General features: G+C 34.1%; 1 protein-coding gene across 3 annotated transcripts; it reads right to left on the bottom strand.

Moving 5' to 3' along the window:
• Positions 1-166: 166 nt before the first annotated feature.
• On the bottom strand, positions 167-15666 carry LOC132312842 (membrane protein of ER body-like protein). 3 transcript variants are annotated; one of them, XM_059811373.1, is made up of 11 exons: positions 15186-15666; positions 12866-13015; positions 11125-11793; positions 9238-9357; positions 8311-8586; positions 7542-7820; positions 6265-6450; positions 5610-5795; positions 3279-3536; positions 1681-1742; positions 167-830 (listed from the first exon to the last, which is right to left on the bottom strand). In XM_059811373.1, exons 1-11 carry the CDS (start codon positions 15547-15549, stop codon positions 360-362), a joined length of 3021 nt encoding a protein of 1006 aa, XP_059667356.1. In that variant the 5' UTR covers positions 15550-15666; the 3' UTR covers positions 167-359. The 3 variants fall into 3 exon arrangements, with proteins under 3 accessions (XP_059667356.1, XP_059667359.1, XP_059667358.1); XM_059811376.1 differs by lacking the exon at positions 15186-15666 and adding an exon at positions 14645-15020; XM_059811375.1 differs by lacking the exon at positions 12866-13015 and having other exon boundaries at positions 15186-15665.
• Between the last annotated feature and the right edge of the window lie 6126 nt (positions 15667-21792).

Raw genomic sequence — 21792 nt, 5'->3', positions numbered from 1 at the left:
GCTGCAGCTCGTCTGGTACTTTTATGGTGTAAAAGAAACCTAAGGAGTAATATTATTTTTCGATCGATGAGATGGGAGCATATTATTTGGGTGCCTTTACTTTCTCTTGCAGGATTATATGGAGTTAAAACCAACTGCAACATATGTTAACTTGCGCACAACTTCGTTATTTAAATAAACCCAACTTTTTATTAGGAAACCAGCAGAAATGTTGCTGGTCAAATTTCAATGGGTTTTCTTGTCATTCATGAAATACAAAAATACTTGACCCAAGGAGCTCTTTTTCATCTACTTTCAGCTATGCCGCTCTGCTACGATCAAGTCTCTTAAAAACTCTGCATTTGTTGTAATTTGTGACATCAATAGGATGATCTCCATGCTGGCTCCATTGGTGCCTTCTCAAGTAGGGGAATGGCAACGTCCAAACTTGACTGGAACAAACCGAGCTTTTCGAGGAGTTCCTTGATCAGAGTCCCTACCACATAAGAAACACCCGAGGCCATAAATCCCATGATAACATAGTACAACACCGTTTTAATATAAGACTTGGCTGGCCTCTGAATGTACGCCTTTCCAATTGCAAGTATAATGATGCATAAAAGAGAAGCTGCTGCAACTGCCAGAAGCTTGTAATCACTGTTGTCACTCTCTCGAAACGAGAAGCCAAAGACGACAGGAGGCAATATGCCAAAAACGAGGAACGATAACACAGCAACAGTTGCATGAAGGAAAAAATTCTCTCTGCGGCCTAGTAGTTCTTGGTACCGATTTACTTGGTTAGTTGCTTGATTGGAGGCGCTCTCAGAACTGTCATTTTTCATATCCCAAAGCTGCAAATGCACACGTAAGTTCACAATGCAAGTAACTTGGATACATGCAGAAAGCAGCAGATTTTATAATATAAACAGGTCATCAGACATGTATCAACAGCAGTGGAGTTCCAGCTTTGGTCTTTTAGTTTGGTGTACAAATACAGTTAAAAATCCACCTCTAGGATAAATTTCTCGAGTATTGGATGGTGTACACCAACAATCATATATAAGCAGATGATTTATTTATCAGATTACCAAGATTGGATTTCAATATCCTGATAGACGTGCTTATATTAGGTTACCAGATTTTTCACATGAATAAATAAAAATAAAAATAAAAACATGGAGAAATGAGCATGCATACTTGAACACAAATTGAATTGCTGATGTAAAAGAGTCCATAGTAAAAATTCATGGCATGTGGTCCTGTTTCTCTCCTACTTATTTGCCATTACAAATTCATGGGAAATTTATACATAAAGTTCCTGTTATTTGATATACAGAAGAGTTTCCAAAATTAAGGGGAAAAAAAGTGAAAAGTCATTGCTGAAGATTCTGGTTTTCATGGAAACTTTCTACATGCCATACCATGTCAAGCTGCTTAGATTTTTAATGTGTCTCATGTGAGCTCTAAAGCTCAAGAACACGATTTAGAATCTAGTCAAAGTACAAAATTGCACCCAACAATTAGGTCATGATCATTTTTATGTGATTTTTTATTATTTATTTTTGATCCGAAATGCTTTCAACTAGAGTCATTTTTAGAGTGAAAACCACATTACTGGTACCCAACATGTAAAAGCATACTACTTTTTTCGTGATTGTGAAAAATATGCTGATGTTAAGAATGGACAACAAAATTACTTACATTATGACCAATGAGGAAAAGACCACCAATCAGATTAGCCAATCCCAAAGCCAAAACATTCACTGCAATAACACAAGACTAAGATTAATACAGAATTTGAAGACCCAAAAGAATATATAAGCTCAACAAAACTAACAAACTCAGCTGAGCAAGATATTTTGTTACAACAGCAGAATGTAAGTAGTGATGCTCCTGTATAATCTGAAAGGTACTTTATCATGCATTCTAGAGGATATTAGGCTAAAGTTTTCTGATGCATATTCTCAGTATAAATAAATAGCATTAAACTGATAAAACCATTTTCCTCATTTGCAATGAATCAAATTAGAGAAAGTAAAATTGAAACTAACTTCAGGTTTCATAAAATATAACCAACTACTTTTAGTGCACCAGCCTATTTTCTGTAGGCTATACATTTGACGGGGCTAATACCCATCTCACTTCTAACAAAAACTAATATTTTCGGTGTAAAGATTCATACAAAGTAATATAAGTTGTAGCATCCATACTTTATATCATCTAAAATACATACCATCTCTTAAGATAATTACTCCCTCTCAATTTGATGAGATATAAACCAAGAACCACAAACTGTTCTCCTAAAAGAAATATGAGCCAAAAATAAACCAACATAGAAAGGGAGTTAACAGTAATTCAATTCCCCCATAACCTAAATATATATATATATATATTCCCTGTTCTTTCTTTTAATGAATGGGAGAAAAAAAGAACCAAAAGCCTAGAGAAAGGGTTCTGAGGAAATAGAGCAGATCACAAACTGAAAATCCCGACTCCAAACAAAATCTTCTAAAGAGGAGGAGGAACCCCTCACATTTACCTTGAAGCCCAGATTGAAATGGTGGGGTAGTAAAACCTGGCCTGTTGACCCCTTGGCTTTTCCGGCGATACGAACGTATTTAAGTAATTGTCGTTTTGTAAGACCATAATGAAAACGCAAAATTTTTTTCTTCCTCCAAACGAAAACGATATTGAGATCTTTTCCAGGAACGCGATTGGTTTCTAAGATCACTTCCGGCTTTAGGCCTTTTATTAGTTAGTCCCAGTAAAGCTCAATTGGTTTCTAAGATTACTTCCAGCTCTAGGCCTTTTATTAGTTAGTCCCGGTAAAGCCCCCAGGGGATGTATTTTTTGAAACGAGGTCCTCGGAAACGCGACATAACGCTCCTTATTCTTATTTATTTTTCCTTATTCTTATATATATATATTTATTTATTTATTGAAATTTCATTTTATAGAATAAACCTAAACTAAAACTGAACTACCAAACTCCCAGATTAGCAGCAAAGCCACAATCCATGCACCTTGATCTAATTCTGTTTTAATTAAATCTCCAGTTACAGAAGGACCAAGGGTGTGAATAGAGAAGCCATCCATATCGACTTTCATCCACCCTTGTTCTGTGATTGGGTTCAAATTGTGAAATTTTGTGGAAAAAATAATCCACTTTTTATAAGTTCCTTAACTTCCTTGCAACATAAAACAATTTGAAGGATGACATAAATAATTAATTATATCATATACTGACCTGTCAAATTGTTTTGATTTAAGCAACAGCCAAAAGTATCTAAAATACTTACATGTGGAAGCATCAGCACCAGCTGCAGAGGACACAACACCTAGGCTTGTAATTGATTCAATCAAGCCACCATATACAATGCTTTTTATTATATCCAATCCATAAACTTCTCTAGCTTCAATGCCCTTTTGATCGCCCACACGAATTTGAGTCTCAATACTTGGCATAGTCCCTGTTTCTGCTGAAGTGATAATAGTTTGGGCCATTTGAGAAGCTGCTGGTTCGACTGGCTCTTCTACTTGTATTATTGTATCATTGTCTGCATCACATTGTAACAGGACACATAGACAAGGTTTATAGTTGGGAAGCAATATGCGTAAGATACACGTATAATCATGCAATGTCATAATAAAGACGCTACTGTGCTGATAAAAGTTAGGAATACAAGCAAAGAGAACAAAATGGATGAGGGAAAATTGGTCTAGAGTCGCAAATTTATTTGTCATTGAGAGGATAGTACTTCAATCAAGTAGTTTTTACTTTTTACATAACACGTCTCATATGAAACTTAACAGTGTTTCAACAGATTCAGCTGAAACTTTCAAAATTCTGAGTCCAGGCAAGTAGGGAATAAAAGGGGTTTTGTTGACCAAATTGTAACCATAGTTACAATATGCATAACTTGTCAGAATACGTCAAACTCACCCCGGTGAGATGAGCCCCTACGAAAAATGTAAGGATCAACACGCAGGGGTGCTAGTTCTATGCAGTTCTTATACCCCACTTGATCTGACAGACTCATATAAACCACCATGGAAAGCCCATTGCCACAATGGCTATTAAACCCCAAACCCCACAATTCCTAGACAACTTACGTTAATCACATGGTCATAATATATCAAAAACCCACTACTGGAGAGTATCGACAATGGATACAATCAAAGCACATGAAGTGACCAAGTAAATAAATTCAACACCCAGTGAGAACCATAAGCAAGTGAAAACTCATTTAGAATATAGAATCACCACTTAGGTTTAGAAGACTGCGAAAACACATCAGTTTTAACAGAAAGGTCAATCTGTCATTACCTAAGAGCTGAGTTCAGCAGTTATGGTATGGGTAGGAAAGTGGGATTTAGCCATTTAGGAAGGGGTGAATCACTGTAACCACTCCATCTTGTCCCATCTTTGGTGGGGCACTACTTCTCAACCACAGGCATAAAAGATGTTTCTCTATAGATGGTTTTCTTAAAAGTTAAAGTTTTTAGTTTATCCTTCAACCCATCATATGCTATCTAATTAGTATAAAGATCAACTCTAGGAAAGTATGGGCTTTTTCAAAACTCGTGATATCTGCTTATTGGATCAGATGGTTGGAGGGTCAAAAATCAAACTCGGAAAGCGGAACACTGAACAAGAACCAAGGCTGTGTGGCACCTAAGGAGCCAATGGGACCTCAAGTGGTCCTGCATGACACCTGACTAGGTGCTGTAGCGCACTGTGTGTTCACAGGTTCTCCATTTCTTCCTAACAAAATTATCCAATGCAATTTTAAAAAATCCACATCTCCTTTATCCAAAATCTGATTCTCATGACTTCATTTGAAATTGGTTTGGCCTCATAACTCAAAAATATCTTTGGAGATGTAAGCGAGACATCACAAAAAGAAAGTTATACACGAAGCTTAGCATACATGCAGCTCTCTATGTAAGAAATTTATACATAAGGCTTTTAATCACCTAAGAAATTTGAGCTAACACTTCATAAAATACATGTTTTACTAACATTTTATGCTTGCCACGTGTTTGTAGCTTATTTCTGCATGTTAAGAAGCTTATATTTTGTACTTCAATGTGTTTGTAAACAAATACCTGTTTATAATTTATTTTTTATTCAAATACAATTTAATACTGAGAGAAGGTTTCAATATATCAGCTTTTAAAATGTCTTTCCCATCGATTAGGGTTGCAACTCAAAAGAGGCATAAGCTGTCCCAAAAGTTGGAGAAAGCAGCCTACCACATGGATATGTCGGAAAGTAGGCATCCTTTTGGACGCTCACCTGAACTTCTTCCAATATTGTACTTTGCAACTTAAAAACAATAAAATTTTATCAGGTTCAAGGATGTTCTTGCTGATTGGAATAAAATCTTGCCCTACAAACGGGTAAAGCATTCCATTAGTCAGATGGTTGGTTCATAGACTAACCAGGCCATTAATGGTTAAAATATTTATAATCCATGGAAATAGCTGAAGAAAGTCGAACAGGAAAAGAAGATTTTTTATAGAACCCTTCAAATTAGACTAATAGTGCTCATGAAGTAAACTCCTGGTGAAGAAGATTTTCTGTCACCATCATATATAAATTTAGTTTGTAAAATCTTATTTCTTACCCGCATTTCTTTCAGCACGCATATCCTTCGAATCTTTACCAATGTTGATTTGCTTCTCTTGGTGTAATGAATCCTGTACTTGTGGAATAAGGACATCCCTATCAGCTTTCAAGGGTTCCTCTGTATGAATGACCAATTTGGTTCCAGTGATGGTATGTTGAGAAAGTTCAATGCGATATGATCCATCTGCCAATGCAAAGGTATCGCTTTTTTCAGTCCCAACATGAAAAAGCTGTGTCCAAATATAATCACAAACATGTCAAATTTGTTAAAAATTTGCACCATGTCAGTAGAGAAAAAATCCTACTTGTCCCGAATTCATAAAACATGACGCATGAGAATGAACATACATGGAAATTAAAATATATAATTATGATATGAAAGCCAAAAACTTTATGATGAGTAGGCGTAAGGAAAAACACAAAAATATGGAATACTCAGATGGTTGGTTCTTAGACTAACTAGGTCATTTAATGGTTAAATATATATTCCCCATGGAAGTAGCTCATGCTGAAGAAATTCAAACAGTAGAAGAAGATTTTTTGCATGTTGCTCTAAATTAGACTAATAGTACTCAATGAAAGTCAACTCCTGGTGATGAAGATTTTCAGTCACCATCATATATAAATTTAGTTTGAAAAATCTTATTGCTTACCCGCATTACTTTCCGCATGCATATCCTTTGAATCTTTACCAACATTGATTTGGGTCTCTTGAAGTAATGAATCCTGTACTGGCGGAATAAGGGCATCGCTATCAGCCTTCAAGGGTTCCTCTGTATGAATGAACACTTTCGTTTCAGTGATGGTATGTTGAGAAAGTTCAAAGTGGTTGCCTCCATCTGCCAATGCAAAGGTATCACTTTTTTCATTCCTAACATGGAAAAGCTGTGTCCAAATATAGAATTACTAGTTTTAATGCAGTAGTTTACATTACAGATTGTGTTTGGGGTACAAATTGTCAAGTTAACAGAAGAGACTGTATCTCTAGTTTGGGTTAAGAAAACACTCCAACTGGAAAGTTAGCCCCTACCAGGGCCACCAGCTTTCAGGTTTGTTAAGAGTTCTTTATAAAACCAAAGCCCACCACTTTTCAAGGCTCTCTTGATTAATGCAATCTTATAAGTTGATAAATATCATATTATAAAAGGTTGATATCAAACATTATATTAGACACACGGTCACACCCTTCTGCAGTCTACCTGACAACCACTTCCAACCTGTGACCTAGCAGTGTGTAACATTTGCATGCATTTTGAGGAGTACTTGCTGGTAAGAGTTGAAATATGTCAGCACGAAGCACTAATAAGAGAAATGCAAATGGAGGTGGTTTGTAGCCGAAGGCATCATAAGCTATCATTAACAAACTTCTACCAATTACTTTGCTATCTGAACTTCCATTTTGGATCACAGATCTGCTGAGAAGTCTGCCTCAACAATTTGATGATTTTCATCATGGTTATCTGTTAAAACTTTAGATCTATCATCCATATTTGATTCTATGAATACTGAAATATATGTCAGCAGTAACAAGAAAGTGTCATTCTAATCTGCATATGTTTTAGTCAATAACTCAATATACACGAAAAACTCACTAAGAAACTAAAACTGTCATGATCTTTAAATGTATTATGTCATCAACACTTGAACAACTTCAACAACAAAATAGCTCATCTCCAAAGCATTGCAGCAAGGAAAAGTCTAAAAGTTCTAAAAGACAACCTCCTCTCAGATCTACAAAAGGAGAAACAGGCAGTATTTTCGACATGTTCAAAGACAAATATTAATACTTAAAAGACTACAGATTAAAATGAAGTTGGAAATAGAACCAAATTTTACGTGCCAATTCTGGAAGGAAGTTAGAATGACCAAACATGCCTTCCTATATTAGTCTTCTACATTATTATTTTCATTCAAAGTCAAAAAGTTATACCTTCAGTTTTCTCTTCTATAGCCTCATTGAGTTTCTGGTCTGTCTTTGATTCCTCATAAATTAAAGCCCCGGCATCTGAAGGAATTAAAAGCTTTAGTCCATCTTGTTGAGGTATCAAAGTAACATTTTCTGCAGGTTCCCCAATATTAACCGGAGTTCCGCTGGTAAGTTGTGTTGCTGGACGATCATGTTCACGATTGAGTAGCATTCCATTGGAAGTGCTCGATGACCTCAACTGATCACTATTATCTACTTCAGAATGATCTAGTGCAGCCCCTCCTGCACCAAAACAAATAAAGTTGCATTGGTGGTTTAAGAAAATGCAGCATATGTTGCATCCATTGTATAATTCACCAAATGCAAGACAAGACCAATTGTTCGACCAGTCATCGGTAAATATTATCACAAAACAATTTATATCTAGAAATATCAAGAGCAAGGAAAACAAGCATGGAAGAAATATGTGATAGCGGCTATAACTACGAGCATGCATGTATGTGGATGTTATCTTTGTCGATTAATTATAATATGCCATGACATATCTGTATGAAAAGACCATATACATTTAGTATGAAAATTCAACGAAATTTAGTATCACGATCAACAAAATTAGACATTGGTCAATGCAGTAGCATGTGTTGTGGGGACAAAAAGATGAGATGACTTTGTAATAAAATATAATTTAAAAGATCTTAAAGCAGCATCTTTCTATTCTTAAAGTGGCTTTGCACTCATCCTTCACAAGCAAGAACTAAATAATTTTCCTTACCTGTGCCTTTTTTCATTTTTTCATCTATTTTCTCTCCTACATCGACTGTCACTTTTCCAAGCAGTTCAGGACCTTGTGCTGAAGTAGGCAGCACATCATATCTACCTTCCTGAGGTTTAGTTGTACTACCATTTACAAGTCCTCCAACACCAGGCAATTGAGAAGGTGATGGTTCCTCTTGTACTGATGAGACTTGACCATACTGAATATTCAAGTTAAATGATGGAATCAGGGTTCCAACATTATCATTTTCCACATCTTCCCTCCGACCACTTCCTGCATTAGCACATAATGAAAGAGGTAGATGTATATAAGCACAAGGGACTTTGAAAACTAAACATATCTAATACATCACTAAATATTGTTACATTTACAATGCCACAACAATAGCTTTATCCCTACCCATTTGTATTTGTTTAAAGTAATTTTTATGTAATGCCCATAACTAGGCCAATTTCAATTTTTTTTTTTTTTTTTTTATTCAATATTGAATGCTAAACCTGACCTCCAGCACACATCTTTGTCATTTCCTACAAAATGATTGTACTAAAACAATGCCCATACCATGCTTTAGTTCCAACTTCTCTTCCCTAAATTTTATATTTATCCAAGATTACTCCCAAGCTTTACTTAAACCTGGTTTAAAATCTTTCTTTAACAAGACCACATCCTTGTAGGACGGAAGCTAGCGTGGCCCAAATGCATCTGGTCATTCTGGAAAACTTTACAAATAAGGCAAAGTAAATGCGTAACAAAACAAAACGGTTTTCTCTCATTAATTTCTTTTACTACTAGTGGAAGAGACCAACTCTAATAAGTTACTGAAAATATTGGTGGAAAAGATAATGTAATCAATTTCACTAAAACAGAAAATATTTCACTCCCAAACAAGTTAAACAGTTAAAAGCATTACAGCCAAGATAGTACCTTGTTCAGATGATGTTTCCCCCTTATATGATGAGAAAATAGAGAAAAACCAATTTTTGTTCATTACCGGTGCCTCTTCAAGGTTTTGTGTGTTCTCCTTCTCACTTTTAAAACTATTTCCTGCAAGATTTAACAAAATAAAATCCATTCTATCTGTTATAAGACCCTGAATATTATAGATAAGATAAGAAATGAGGAACTAGAAATTGCCATGCCATGTTTGTCACAAATGCAATACTCCATTGGAGATGACTCAAATTCAAGGAGTCACTTGTAGCACATAGAAACACTGTATTTATGTTCTTCCTTCATGTCAATACATGGTAAATCCCATAAATTTACAACTATTTTTTTTGTTGGGTGGGGGGGTTGAAGTTCATGCCTATTTAAACTTACCATATGAGAGGTAATTATCATCACATTCTCATTGGGACTGTTAAAAAAGAAAACCATCCAAGATATCTTAAATCAGTCAGAAGAACCAAAACCAGATGATGAAATAAAGGAAAGTCAACTTTGAGTTAAAAGAAACCTAGAAAGATGCTAATACAAGAAGTTAGGATAAGCATAAAGATGGCATGGATGGAGCCCAAAAAAAAAAATGCAAATGCCTGACAAATTAAACTTACAGAGTGGGACCCTTCTTGCTAATACGAACTAGTTGAGAAGCAGTATTGAATCATTGATGACAATAAAGACGAGAAGATATCGTATAAAAGGCTCAAAATAATAAAAGATGAGACAAAATCTGATAATGGTATGATAGTTATTTTATTTTTTTCCTGAATGGTATGATAGTTATTTAAATACTGAAAATCAGAAAATACCAGAAATAACATTTATTTATGATTTTAAATCATCCACTTTTCACATAAGTTTTATAAAAAGGTAACCTATGTTAGACATTTGCATCCTACTAATGTCACTGCTACTCCACATAAAGTTTTGACTGCATTTTTAATCAAGCTGGCCACATGCAGTCCATATGCACGATAAAATTGAATAGGAATGACAAAGAGGCATAGACATGTCTCCTCTTGAAGAGCGCCCATGCCACTTTGGAGACAACTACTGCCTAACCAATGTTATCAAAGGCCCAAGGCGCACTAAGGCGCTAGAGGTCCTTTGGAGCCTAGGCGCAAGGCAAGGCGCGCGCCTGAGTGAAGCGAGGCGCACAATTAAAAAATTAAATTCCTATTAAAGCATATTCATATTCCACATTAAAGGAGAAAATGTTGTCAAAGGTGCACCTGGGCACACAATAGGCGCAAGTGTTGCACCTGTATGAGACGTGGGCCTAGGCGTGCACCTAGAACAACACTGTGCCTAACAGGCTAAATTTAAGGGTTCTCCTTTGGCGGTTTTGGCATCATACAGAAACCTCAAGAGTCAACTCATGAACAGCCTAGTAAAGTAGCCTGCAGCAAGCCTATCAGTTTTCTCCTTAGTTCTTTCGTAAGGGATACAAGGAAATCCGATCCTTGCAAGAGTTTCAATCTTTGCAACACAAACAAAATAGAAAAAAACACCAAGCATGGTTGCAGCACAGACATTTCACTCAAAGATTTATCTGACTAGCAATTAAAAAGCATGAGACATGATCCCTATTAGTGATCTTTCAGTACCTTGAGAAGGCCTATGACATAAAATGAAGGCATTACTTGGCATAATGAAGTTTGTGCCCATTTCTCACACAAAAAATAAAGCATTCATATTTACTACCGTATGTTATTGGAAATTCAAACAACTTTTCCGTTACTGCACAATCAGAAAACTGCAGCTTTTATCACCATCCTCATGAGGAACCAATATCCAAATAATAATATTGAACTGCAACAATATAGCAAATGAGATGACAGGACATAAGGTTTTCAGATGTATCGATACCTGTTGTTGGAATGAAAAAGCTGAAGCAGGATAAGCATCTGAATATTTCTGGTTCCCTCTGACGATTGTAGTCAATGGCTGCAGGTGTTGTGCTATCATCCAGAGGCATGTCAACTGCATCATGACCTTGATCATTTGTTGCATGTGCAGAAATAGAATCCAACTCAGAGTGAACCAGTTTATTCAATTTGTTACGCTTTGCATCTACGCCGGGATTTCGAATTTTGTGTTTTCTTTTGCGAAGAATAACCCTTCTGGTAATACAAGAATTACAATTAGGGCAGTACAAATCATGTGTATCCTGCTTCTCTAACACACTCTCAATATCTAATTCTGTTATTTCCTGGTGACTCTCTTTTACAAGGTTAATATCTGCAAGATCTATAATATTGTTGTTGAAAGAATTAGAACTCTTATTATGTTCTTCAGACAAATTTTCAGTAGGCAGGTGACTGAAACCAGACAAGCCATTGTCCTTCAGATTTTGCTCGTATTGATGGTCAGTTACATTACTAAGACTCCTTTGAACGTTAAGATTCTTTACTGTGACATCTACTCCGTCATCTCTAGGATTTCTCTCAGAAGCAGAACATTGAACACTACTATCTTCTGTTCCAGAAAATCCAAGTGTATGTTCCGTTACAAAAGATCCATGGATGGGCTCAGCATCTGCAATCATGCAGCAAATAATCCACATTCATTACCAAACTCGAGCCAAATACACACACAATCACAATCATTTATGTACAGAACTATGAGAAGAAAATTAAATGAATTTAAAAGATTTGCAGGCTAACAAAGACCAAAAGGAAACTAGTGATCATCCCCAATCCAGTTTAGCTGATTTTGTGTCCACTCACAGAATTCAAAAGCACATTTTGAGAAAATAAAAAGATAGTTACCAATCCACTAGCAAGCATAAGAAAAGGGGAATTATCACATTGTATGCAAAACAGAGCAGGTTTTCTTATCAGCCAAGTTAAATACGACAAAGCATATTATAAACACAAAACCATTCTGGTGACAGGTAACAACAAATTCCACAAATTTATTTTTGTGGCTATTACTATTTTATTGCACCTATAACATCATATGATATTGCATAGATATTCTCATTGTATCCAAATCTTCTAATCTGCAGCTATTTAATGAGCTATGAGATCTTGGTGTATAATGACATTACCACACGTCACTGTATCTTAATAATCGACTATTTTTGGTTACTCAATACAAAAAATGCCTTAACATATAATCCTAGACCATTGAATTTGGTGACCATAATAAATCTTCCTACTTTTACCCTTTCATTTTTTTATGTGGCAATATCAAGATGGTAAATCAAAAACCTACCAACATTGAAGGTAGAAAAGGCCCGCCATGTATCAATAGACATATAAGAAACAGGTGCTATGATCTTACTTGATCAGTCGTATCAAACAAGCCTCAGAAAGTAAACAGAAACTTTGGAATTTTGATATCGTTTCATGCATCGTATTCATTGACTGAAAGGAAAAAAGTTCTTGCATTTAAAACTACATTGCCATGTCCTAAATTCTAGTTAAGCTATCTGTCAGGTAAAATTGCTGAGGAACAACTAAACAGGTCTGATAATTACAGCATCTGAATTAATATGGGAAATAATTTATTTTCTTTCTTCTTCTTTTTTTTTTTGTTAAAAAAACTCAATTTATACTAATTGCGACAGGTTCTTGGTGTTTTAGAAATCATGGCATTTACTGACCTTCAGTTTCACAAACGAAACATGGTCCTTGTTGATTTACAGTTTTGACGTTCATCGACATATGCAAAAGCGATATATGGTTCTGAGTATGGTCAATCCAAGGACTTTCACTTTGGTAGGTCCAACAGCAGTTTTGACATTTCCATATTCCTTCAGTCAGAAAACAGAAAATGTAATTGTACATCGCCAAACATCAAATTGTCCCATAAGGATGAATTGAATAATTGAGTTCAAGTGGCCTCACAAGCAAGACATATGACCACTGTTTTGTGCTTTATAAAAAGGTATAGATGGTTAATTTTTGTAAACAAATTAGGACATGAACTTTAAACAACTATGGCAAGTCTTAGATAGAAAAGTGAATCTCATATGTATGTGACAATTTAGTCAAAAGAATGAACCCAAAAAAGAAAGAAAAGAAAAAGAGACTGCAGTGACATAAAGGCATGACTAAAGTTCAGACACATGAGGATCTAAAAGACACACAGCAATTGTGAGAAAGAACCCTTTTAGTAATCACTTGCATCTGCTTAGGTACCTATGAGATCCAAATGACGAATGTATCCATAAATTTTTTGCCAATCTTTAAGAAGAAGTTCAAAAACTAAAAAAGAGAAAAATAAAAAGAAAAAATAGTTTTTTTCAAAAAAAAAAAAGGACAAAGAAAAGGATATTATCTGCTGCAGTTCAAAAGTTCAGTTCTCTTCCAACAAAGGCAGCAATAGCAAACTCACATCATGAAGTGGGAGATAAATATAGAATAATTACAAAGTGTGGGAAAAATAAATAAATAAATAAAGAAGAACTTTAGTAGGAAGAACAGACGCAATTACCTTGAATACAACATTATGAGCAAATTGACAATGAATACTTCAAATTTTGTGATGTTCTAACTTGTAAGAACTTACAGCTTCAACCTACCCAGAGAGCTAATTCCAATTAAATGAAGGGAAAACACATAACCCCAAGATACGAATCACTAATAAGGGAAACAGGAAGTAAGTAAATGAGGTCTAAAGATTTAAGTTCTAATAGATAAAAACAAGCCACTCAATTAATCTAACCAAAAATCTCTCTCAGGAATTGTTATGGCCTCTTAATGTTTCTGGAAAAGAAACCAAAACAATAATAAAAATTAATTAATTCCCCCATTATGGTTCATGTAGTTAGAAGGCTAGTCGAGCTCTAAAGATGAGCCCGGGGGCCTTCTTAAGTCTGTTGAGCTTAAGCGAATGTCATTTGGTTAAAAAATGCGGAATCTCGTCTCAACCATATAGGCATATACACAAGCCTCTCAACTCCCAGGTCTCTGTTTTGTGATGACCCAGTGAATCACACTCATAATCTCTCTTTAGTACTGTTCTTATCCAACAAAGTAAAATTCCAGCAGAATATCCCTTCCACACAAATCAATAATCACATTCCCCATCAACCCTACTTCTTACTCTCACGAGAACTGTTGTTCCAATCCATCAACTACCCGACTCATCATCGCCGGTCACGGTATCTTCGTTGCTCTAACCATTTACCAATTCTTTAATTGGAATTGTGGTTGATTACTTCTTTTTGAGCATTCATTAAAGAATACTAAAAACTTGCACCAATCCCAAAATAAGATAAAACAAAGAAAATGGGGATCCAGTATATGAATGTTAATGTACAGATCGATGACCAATCAAAGCAACATCCCTAAGTAATCTCTAATCTGATAAAGAATGCCTCAATCACATGCATACATGAACACACATATGCATAATAAACGAAGTCCAGTTTATGTACCTTGAAGTATACTGAAGGATGATGGGATTCCCCGTAGCAAATCTTAAAATACTTTACTCTTTGCAAATTGAGACAGAACAGATATAGATTTAAAAGATATAATATATATAAATATATATACACACACACACACATACATATATGCATATATGTACTCAGTTAATGATATAATAGTACTTTAGGAACAGAAAGCTTTTGGCGTGAATAAGTAGGAAGGGTAAGGGCCCCCTAAGGGAGAAGGGTGAAGAAAGATGAGGCAATGGGGTCCAAAGCATTACTTTTATTCCATATTTTTTGTTTTTAAAGCTCACAGTGAAAGAGAAGAAGAACAAAATTATACTATCCATACAGAGACAGAGATGAAGAAGAACGCAGTCAAAGCAGAAGAAAGAGAGAGACCGAGAAACCAAAGGCAAACATAACAGGTAAGAATGAAGATATATATATATATATATATATATATATATATATAGAGAGAGAGAGAGAGAGGGATAGGCAGTAACTACAAAAGGGGGAAAAAATGAATAGTATATGGATGTACCTTGATGTTGGTCATAGTAAACGTTCCTTTCTGAAATTTGTTGTCCATCTTCTTTTTCAATTCCTTTCTGGACATCAAATTCATTAATAAATTGAAGGTCTTCCTCTTTAAATTGTTGTTCTTGGATTATAGATCTATCTCCATTGAAAGACTCTGAGGTCTTGCCATTACTAACAGTAACAGTAACTGTAGTAGTAGTAGCAGTAGTAGCAGTAGTAGTAGTAGTAGAAATAGCGTCATTGTCGCGATTTCGATTCCTTCTTCCTCGCAAAGCCACTTCCACTGTTTCTATCTCTTCCTCTTCCTCTTCCTCTTCCTCTTTCCCCTCCACCTGTGGCTCCCATTGTGGCTCACCTTTTTCCATTCTATTCCTCGAAAGAAAGAAAGAAGCACACTATCTGCCTGGCTCTCTTTCTTTACAGACACGTCTTTATTTATCTCTGTCACTGTGGTTCCTCAGCTTTTTCTAATTTCTTTTATTTATCTATGCATATACTAATATATATATATATATATATATGATGTAGGGTAATGTCACCATAATGTATATGTATACCTGGTTGTTGAGTGAATACAGAGGTCGTTGCAGAAAAGTTAATGACGACAAGGTATTGGGCACCCGCGCACCCTACTTATTCGAGTCATATGTGCTGTACAAGCGCACGTACACGTACAGCTCTTAAGGAGAAATAATTAAATGACTTTAGACTATATATATATATATATATATTTTTTATTTTTTTTAAATATATGTATCGAACTCATAATATACGCACTATTTAAGTCAAGTGTGGAATTTAAAAATTATATTTCAAAAATTTACTTCACGAATATCTACCCGACGACCAATAAAATTTAATAAATTAATTAAATATAAACTCTCAAATTAAAAAAATAATTATATAAAAAAATAATTGTATAAAAATATATTAATTTATTATAGACTATAGAGTGTTATAATCGAAATACTTTTATTAAATTAATCTACCAATTATCAAATGGAACAAAATCACCGCTGGAAGGAGGGGATGGGATGCACTGTTGACCTAATGTGTAGTTGACATAATTGGGAGTAAGAATGTGAACAGGGTTTGGTTTTCCAAGAATAAATAATTATATAATTGAAAAATAATAATAATAATAATGTGATGATGCACAACTGCCTTATCTTACTGCCGCTTCTTTCCTTCCCAATAAAATATGATAAGATTAAATACAAATGAATGCAATAAAAACAAACGATATGAATTTTAGCATCCTTCAACCCCTTTTTATTATTTTATGTGAAGTTGGTAGTATATGGTTGCAAGCTAGCAATTTTTTATTCTCCATAAAATTTTAGTCAGTCTGTTTATGTTGTAGTTGCAAATAATAATGTGTTAATTAATAATTTTTGAAAGGTTTCATTTTCATTATGTTATCTTATTCTCTATAAAATTTTAGTCAGTCTGTTTATGTAGTATTTGCAAATAATAATGTGTTAATTAATAATTTTTGAGGTTTCATTTTCGTTTGACATAAGATAACAATGATATTTATGCACGAAAAGGCAGCACCACACTTTAATTTTGAAGAAAAAAAAAAAGAAGGAAAGGGAGAACGCTCCTCCCATTGTGGTGAAACTTCATTGTAACTATCGTTACTTTTTTGGGTTCCACTATAAGGAATTGAGAGATTTGGACCTCTCTCCATACATGTGTTTATTTTGTTGTAATTATTATTTTTTTCAACCAAAACAAAATACAAATACCAATTTTATAATTTGTGCTCCTTAAGGCTTAATCTATCAACCTCCAAATTATAAAGTAAAAATCTTTATCATTAAACTATACTCTTATATTTCATTAACAACCCAATAAAACGTTGTAGAATAGAAATTTATTAGCCATTTTGGAATGTCTTTGTAGATTGATACGCGACATTTAAAATCTATTTACTACTTATGTTAAATCACATCAACTAATTTAAAGAATATTTAAAAACTACACGTTATAAGATAAAAGAAAAGTTACCAAATTTTAAAAACTGCACTGTTTTGAAATAAGAAAAATTCACAATATTTTAACGAGGTTGTCGTTTTCTCTTCCTCATCTTTTTCGAAAAAAATCACTTCCTCTTTCTCCTCTTGCTTATTTCCACTATTGGGAGAATATTTCAAGCCAAAAATGAATATGCAAATTAAAAGCCCCTGTAATGGATTTTGCAGTTTAAACTTAAAAAAAAAAGTGCAATTTAAACTTGAAAAAAAGAGAGTGAAAAAAAAAAAAAAAAAAAAGAATTTTGCAATTTAGATTTAAGAAAAAGAGAGTGAACCAAAGCTCCAAGAGGAGAGAAAGGAAGCGATCTTTTTCGAAAAAAATGAGGGAGAGAGAGTATGGAAAAATTTCCTTCTTTCAAAATAGTGGAATTTTCAAACTTTGTTAAATTTTTTTTATCTCAGAAAAGTGCAATTTTCAAATTTTCCTTAAATTAATTGAGTGGTTTAACACAAACAGTAGATAGATTTTATATATCACGTGCCAATCTGCAAAAAATTCAACTTAAGATAACTTAGAAAATATTTAACTTAAAAGATCAAAATTCTTCTAAAACATCCATTTTTAATATAGCATTCATTATTTTTCTTAATCATAACAAATAATGGTATTAATATATCGGCCCTTCATAACTATCTTATGATATTCCATCTCTTCTCTCTTAAAATGAAAATATAAAAAAGTCCCGACATCATACCATATATAATAATTTCCATCTTGTATAACTTGTCTAATTCTTTTTAACCTTTTTCAGAATTTCGATTTGTTCCGAATTTTATCTTAATTTTGTTGCAGTACTTTGTTCATGTTGGACTTGGGGACGTTTCTTTGTGTTGGATGCCTTCTTTTGTACATTTTTTTTCGTCAAACTTAATTATCTCACTTGCCAAAAATATATATATATATATATATTGTTCCTATTTCTTCTTTTTAAGTGGTAGTGCTATTGTCTTACCTTTTTTTTTTTTTTTTTTTGAATCGTTTCAGAGAGACTTTCGTAAGGAGCGGGACAAATTTTTTCTCACACAATCACTTTAATAGAAGTTAATTAAAATGACCTCTCATGATTATTGAAGAGATAATTGCTAAAGACATTTATAAAGGAATTTTTTACAGATTTTGTTTTTGCAATTGTCCTTAAAATTATAATAATTATGCAATTGGTCCTTAAAATTATAATAACTACATATCAAATAATAAGAGGAAAAGAAAATAGAACGCCAAATATAATTGTGAACGGCCAATGTTAACTCCAGTATATTGATCGAAATATCCAATAATTTCTGAAGAGGAATAGAATATTCTCGTCAGCATGGTCCATGACAGGGGTTGTCGTGATCTGATCTGAATGGTCCAAAAATGGCGGGTCCCACGTTGGATCATCCACCGCAGTAGCGGTGTGAACTTAACGTATCACGTGTCATGGGCATGGTTTTCTCAGGTTGCCATATCTTTACACGAGAAACAGCTATTTAATGTACCTTTGGCCATTTCTATCCACTAGTCAGAGTACTAAATGTCATATTATTCATATATTCATAACCAATACCACCAGAAAAAACAATACTATATGCCACATGTGATGGTTGACCTGAGAATCAATAAAATCCATTAACGCCACATCTCCACCACATTTCTCTCTATCACCACCTGCCCCTATCTAGAATCTCCAGCAAGTCAATAAATGCAAGATTTACTTTCATTTTTTCATATTATTCTTTTCAAATCGTGCACCATCAAGTACACACGCTAAGCACGATGATGATATATAATAATATACACAGCTCTTATTATGCAAGCTATGTTCATATATATACACATTTGGAATCAACTAAGACGTGTTTTAACAATTTGAAGTCAAATTTGGAATCCATTTTGCAATTTACTTTCCTAACCAAATCCATTTTTCAATTCTCTTTCGGATAGCATCTCATCAATACAAATCAATTTTATTTCACAATTTTATATTAGAAAGTGAATCTTTGTGACAGATATAACAAATTATAATGAATTTAAATAACAAGTTGTTCGTCTTCACTTATACTTCTTATTTTGTTAAAATCACAAGACTCATGTGTTTACTTTGACTTGATTATCTTACCCTCTGAATTTAATTCAATTAACTGTAATTATCATAAAAATTCTCTTACTTAACAATAAAATAATAAAATATTAATTTAACATTTAACTTTATTTTAATTTCATTAACAAAAACAATATCACCAATAAGAAATACATAACAGTAAAACCATAAACTACAGACACAGGACATATATTATAAATTCATAACATAAACGTGACTGGTGTTGTTGAAAAATTTCCGGCAGTAGCAGACAAGATTTGATAGATGTCACACCATTGCATGTCCACATATTTATTGGGACTAGGCCCACTTATGCAAATTTGAATACTATTGTTTCCCTGACAAATCAAATATTTAATATGTTTTGAGACTGAAGTGGTAATGAGAAATTATTATATAGTGTATCATTATATAATTTCGGTCAATTAGATTTGGGACAAAAATAAAATTAACATATTTATTTGTGTTAAGATCATTCATCCTGAACGAAATTTTTTAGAGATAATAGGAGCTTAAAATTTACACCTAATATAGGTCACTAAAATTACATAGAAACCATACCTCCAGATGTGTGAGAGAAGCTTGGCCCCGATCTAATTTATTTCAGATAATCAAGAAATAAAATAGAAAGTATGTTCTCTATCATATAATCTATGAAACACATTTTTAAAAATAAAAAATAAAATAAGAGTGATGTATCTAAATTGAATATACAGAGCTTTAGGTGACTAAGGCAGTTGTTTTTGACAAATAAATAAATAAATAAAAGAGTAGCATATCTAAATTGAATACACGCAAGGCAATGCCTCTGATAGATGTCACACCATTCCATGTCCACATATTTATTGGGACTAGACCCACTTCTGCAAATTTGAGTACTATTGTTTCCCTGACAAATCAAATATTTAATATGTTTTGAGACAGAGGTGATAATGAGAAATTATTATACAGTGTGCCATTATATAATTTCGATCAATTAGATTTGGAACAAAAATAAAATTAACATATTTATTTGTGTTAAGATCATTCATCCTGAACGAAATTTTTTAGAGATAATAGGAGCTTAAAATTTACACCTAATATAGCTCACTAAAATTAGATAGAAACCATACCTCTAGATGTGTGAGAGAAGCTTGGCCCCCGATCTAATTTATTTCAGATAATCAGGAAATAAAATAGAAAGTATGTTCTCTGTCATATCATCTATGAAACACATTTTTTTTAAAATAAAATAAAATAAGAGTGATGTATCTAAATTGAATATACAGAGCTTTAGGTGACTTAGGCAGTTGTTTTTGACAAATAAATAAAAGAGTAGCATATCTAAATTGAATACACGCAAGGCAATGCCTCTGATAGATGTCACACCATTCCATGTCCACATATTTATTGGGACTAGACCCACTTCTGCAAATTTGAGTACTGTTGTTTCCCTGACAAATCAAATATTTAATATGTTTTGAGACAGATGTGGTAATGAGAAATTATTATATAGTGTGCCATTATATAATTTCGATCAATTAGATTTGGGACAAAAATAAAATTAACATATTTATTTGTGTTAAGATCATTCATCCTGAACGAAATTTTTTAGAGATAATACGAGCTTAAAATTTACACCTAATATAGCTCACTAAAATTAGATAGAAACCATATCTCTAGATGCGTGAGAGAAGCTTGGCCCCCGGTCTAATTTATTTCAGATAATCAGGAAATAAAATAGAAAGTATGTTCTCTATCATATAATCTATGAAACACATTTTTTTAAAAATAAAATAAAATAAGAGTGATGTATCTAAATTGAATATATAGAGCTTTATGTCACGGGCTTAGAGTTTCAGTACCACTCTAGCTGCTCCCGTGCGGCACCAAGACGTTGCTTTCACTCTCGCAAGTACTTGGTCAGCCTAACTCCCGTGCACACCTTAGCCAACACACTCCCCTCGTGCGCTTACTAGTGTTGTAGTTGCCCTCGCCCTCTCCTCACTTGGCTTGCACACTCACACACACTAAGGCACTTAAGTTGGCAAGGAAAGAACACTTCTATTACTTCAAAGAATGCTTTGTACAAGGCTAGCACTCAAGCTCTCTACAAGGCTCTCAAGACTTACTCTAGGACTTGTTCCCTACAAAATGAAGTCCTACCTCTATTTATAGGCATCCCCATCCCTAATGGACGGCAAGGATGCATTCTAACCAATGGTGGAGATTGATTATCTAGAATCTTCTCCCACCTTCTTCACACTTCCATACTTATCTACTAGTATCTACAACATTCTAGAATTCTCCATACTACTCCACACAACTCTAGAGAACTCTAGAACCTTCCACACACTTCTACACATTTCTACACATATCTAGAATCTTCCACATAACTCTAGACTATTCCGGAAGACTCTAGAAACTCCACTTGCCATGCAGTTGCCATGCAGCGTCCTCCTCAGCGTCTACGTGTCGCCTGCATGGCACAACCTCCATAGGCGGGGCG

Source organism: Cornus florida, unplaced genomic scaffold, assembly GCF_030987335.1.
Source record: "Cornus florida cultivar Cherokee Brave unplaced genomic scaffold, ASM3098733v1 CherokeeBrave_3.0.0_Hap2_Chr06, whole genome shotgun sequence".
Classification (NCBI taxonomy): Eukaryota; Viridiplantae; Streptophyta; class Magnoliopsida; order Cornales; family Cornaceae; genus Cornus; species Cornus florida.
Note: the sequence above shows the minus strand (reverse complement) of the source record. Positions and strands in the feature narration are given on the sequence as shown.

Bases quoted from the DNA above. Each gene is read 5' to 3' on its own strand.
- LOC132312842 (XM_059811373.1), bottom strand. From the start codon at position 15,549: ATGGAAAAAGGTGAGCCACAATGGGAGCCACAGGTGGAGGGGAAAGAG. The intron at 13,016-15,185 runs GTACATCCATAT...TTCTGACTGAAG, and splicing joins TTACTATGACCAACATCAAG to GAATATGGAAATGTCAAAAC. The intron at 3,537-5,609 runs GTAAGAAATAAG...AATGTGATGCAG, and splicing joins GCGTGCTGAAAGAAATGCGG to ACAATGATACAATAATACAA.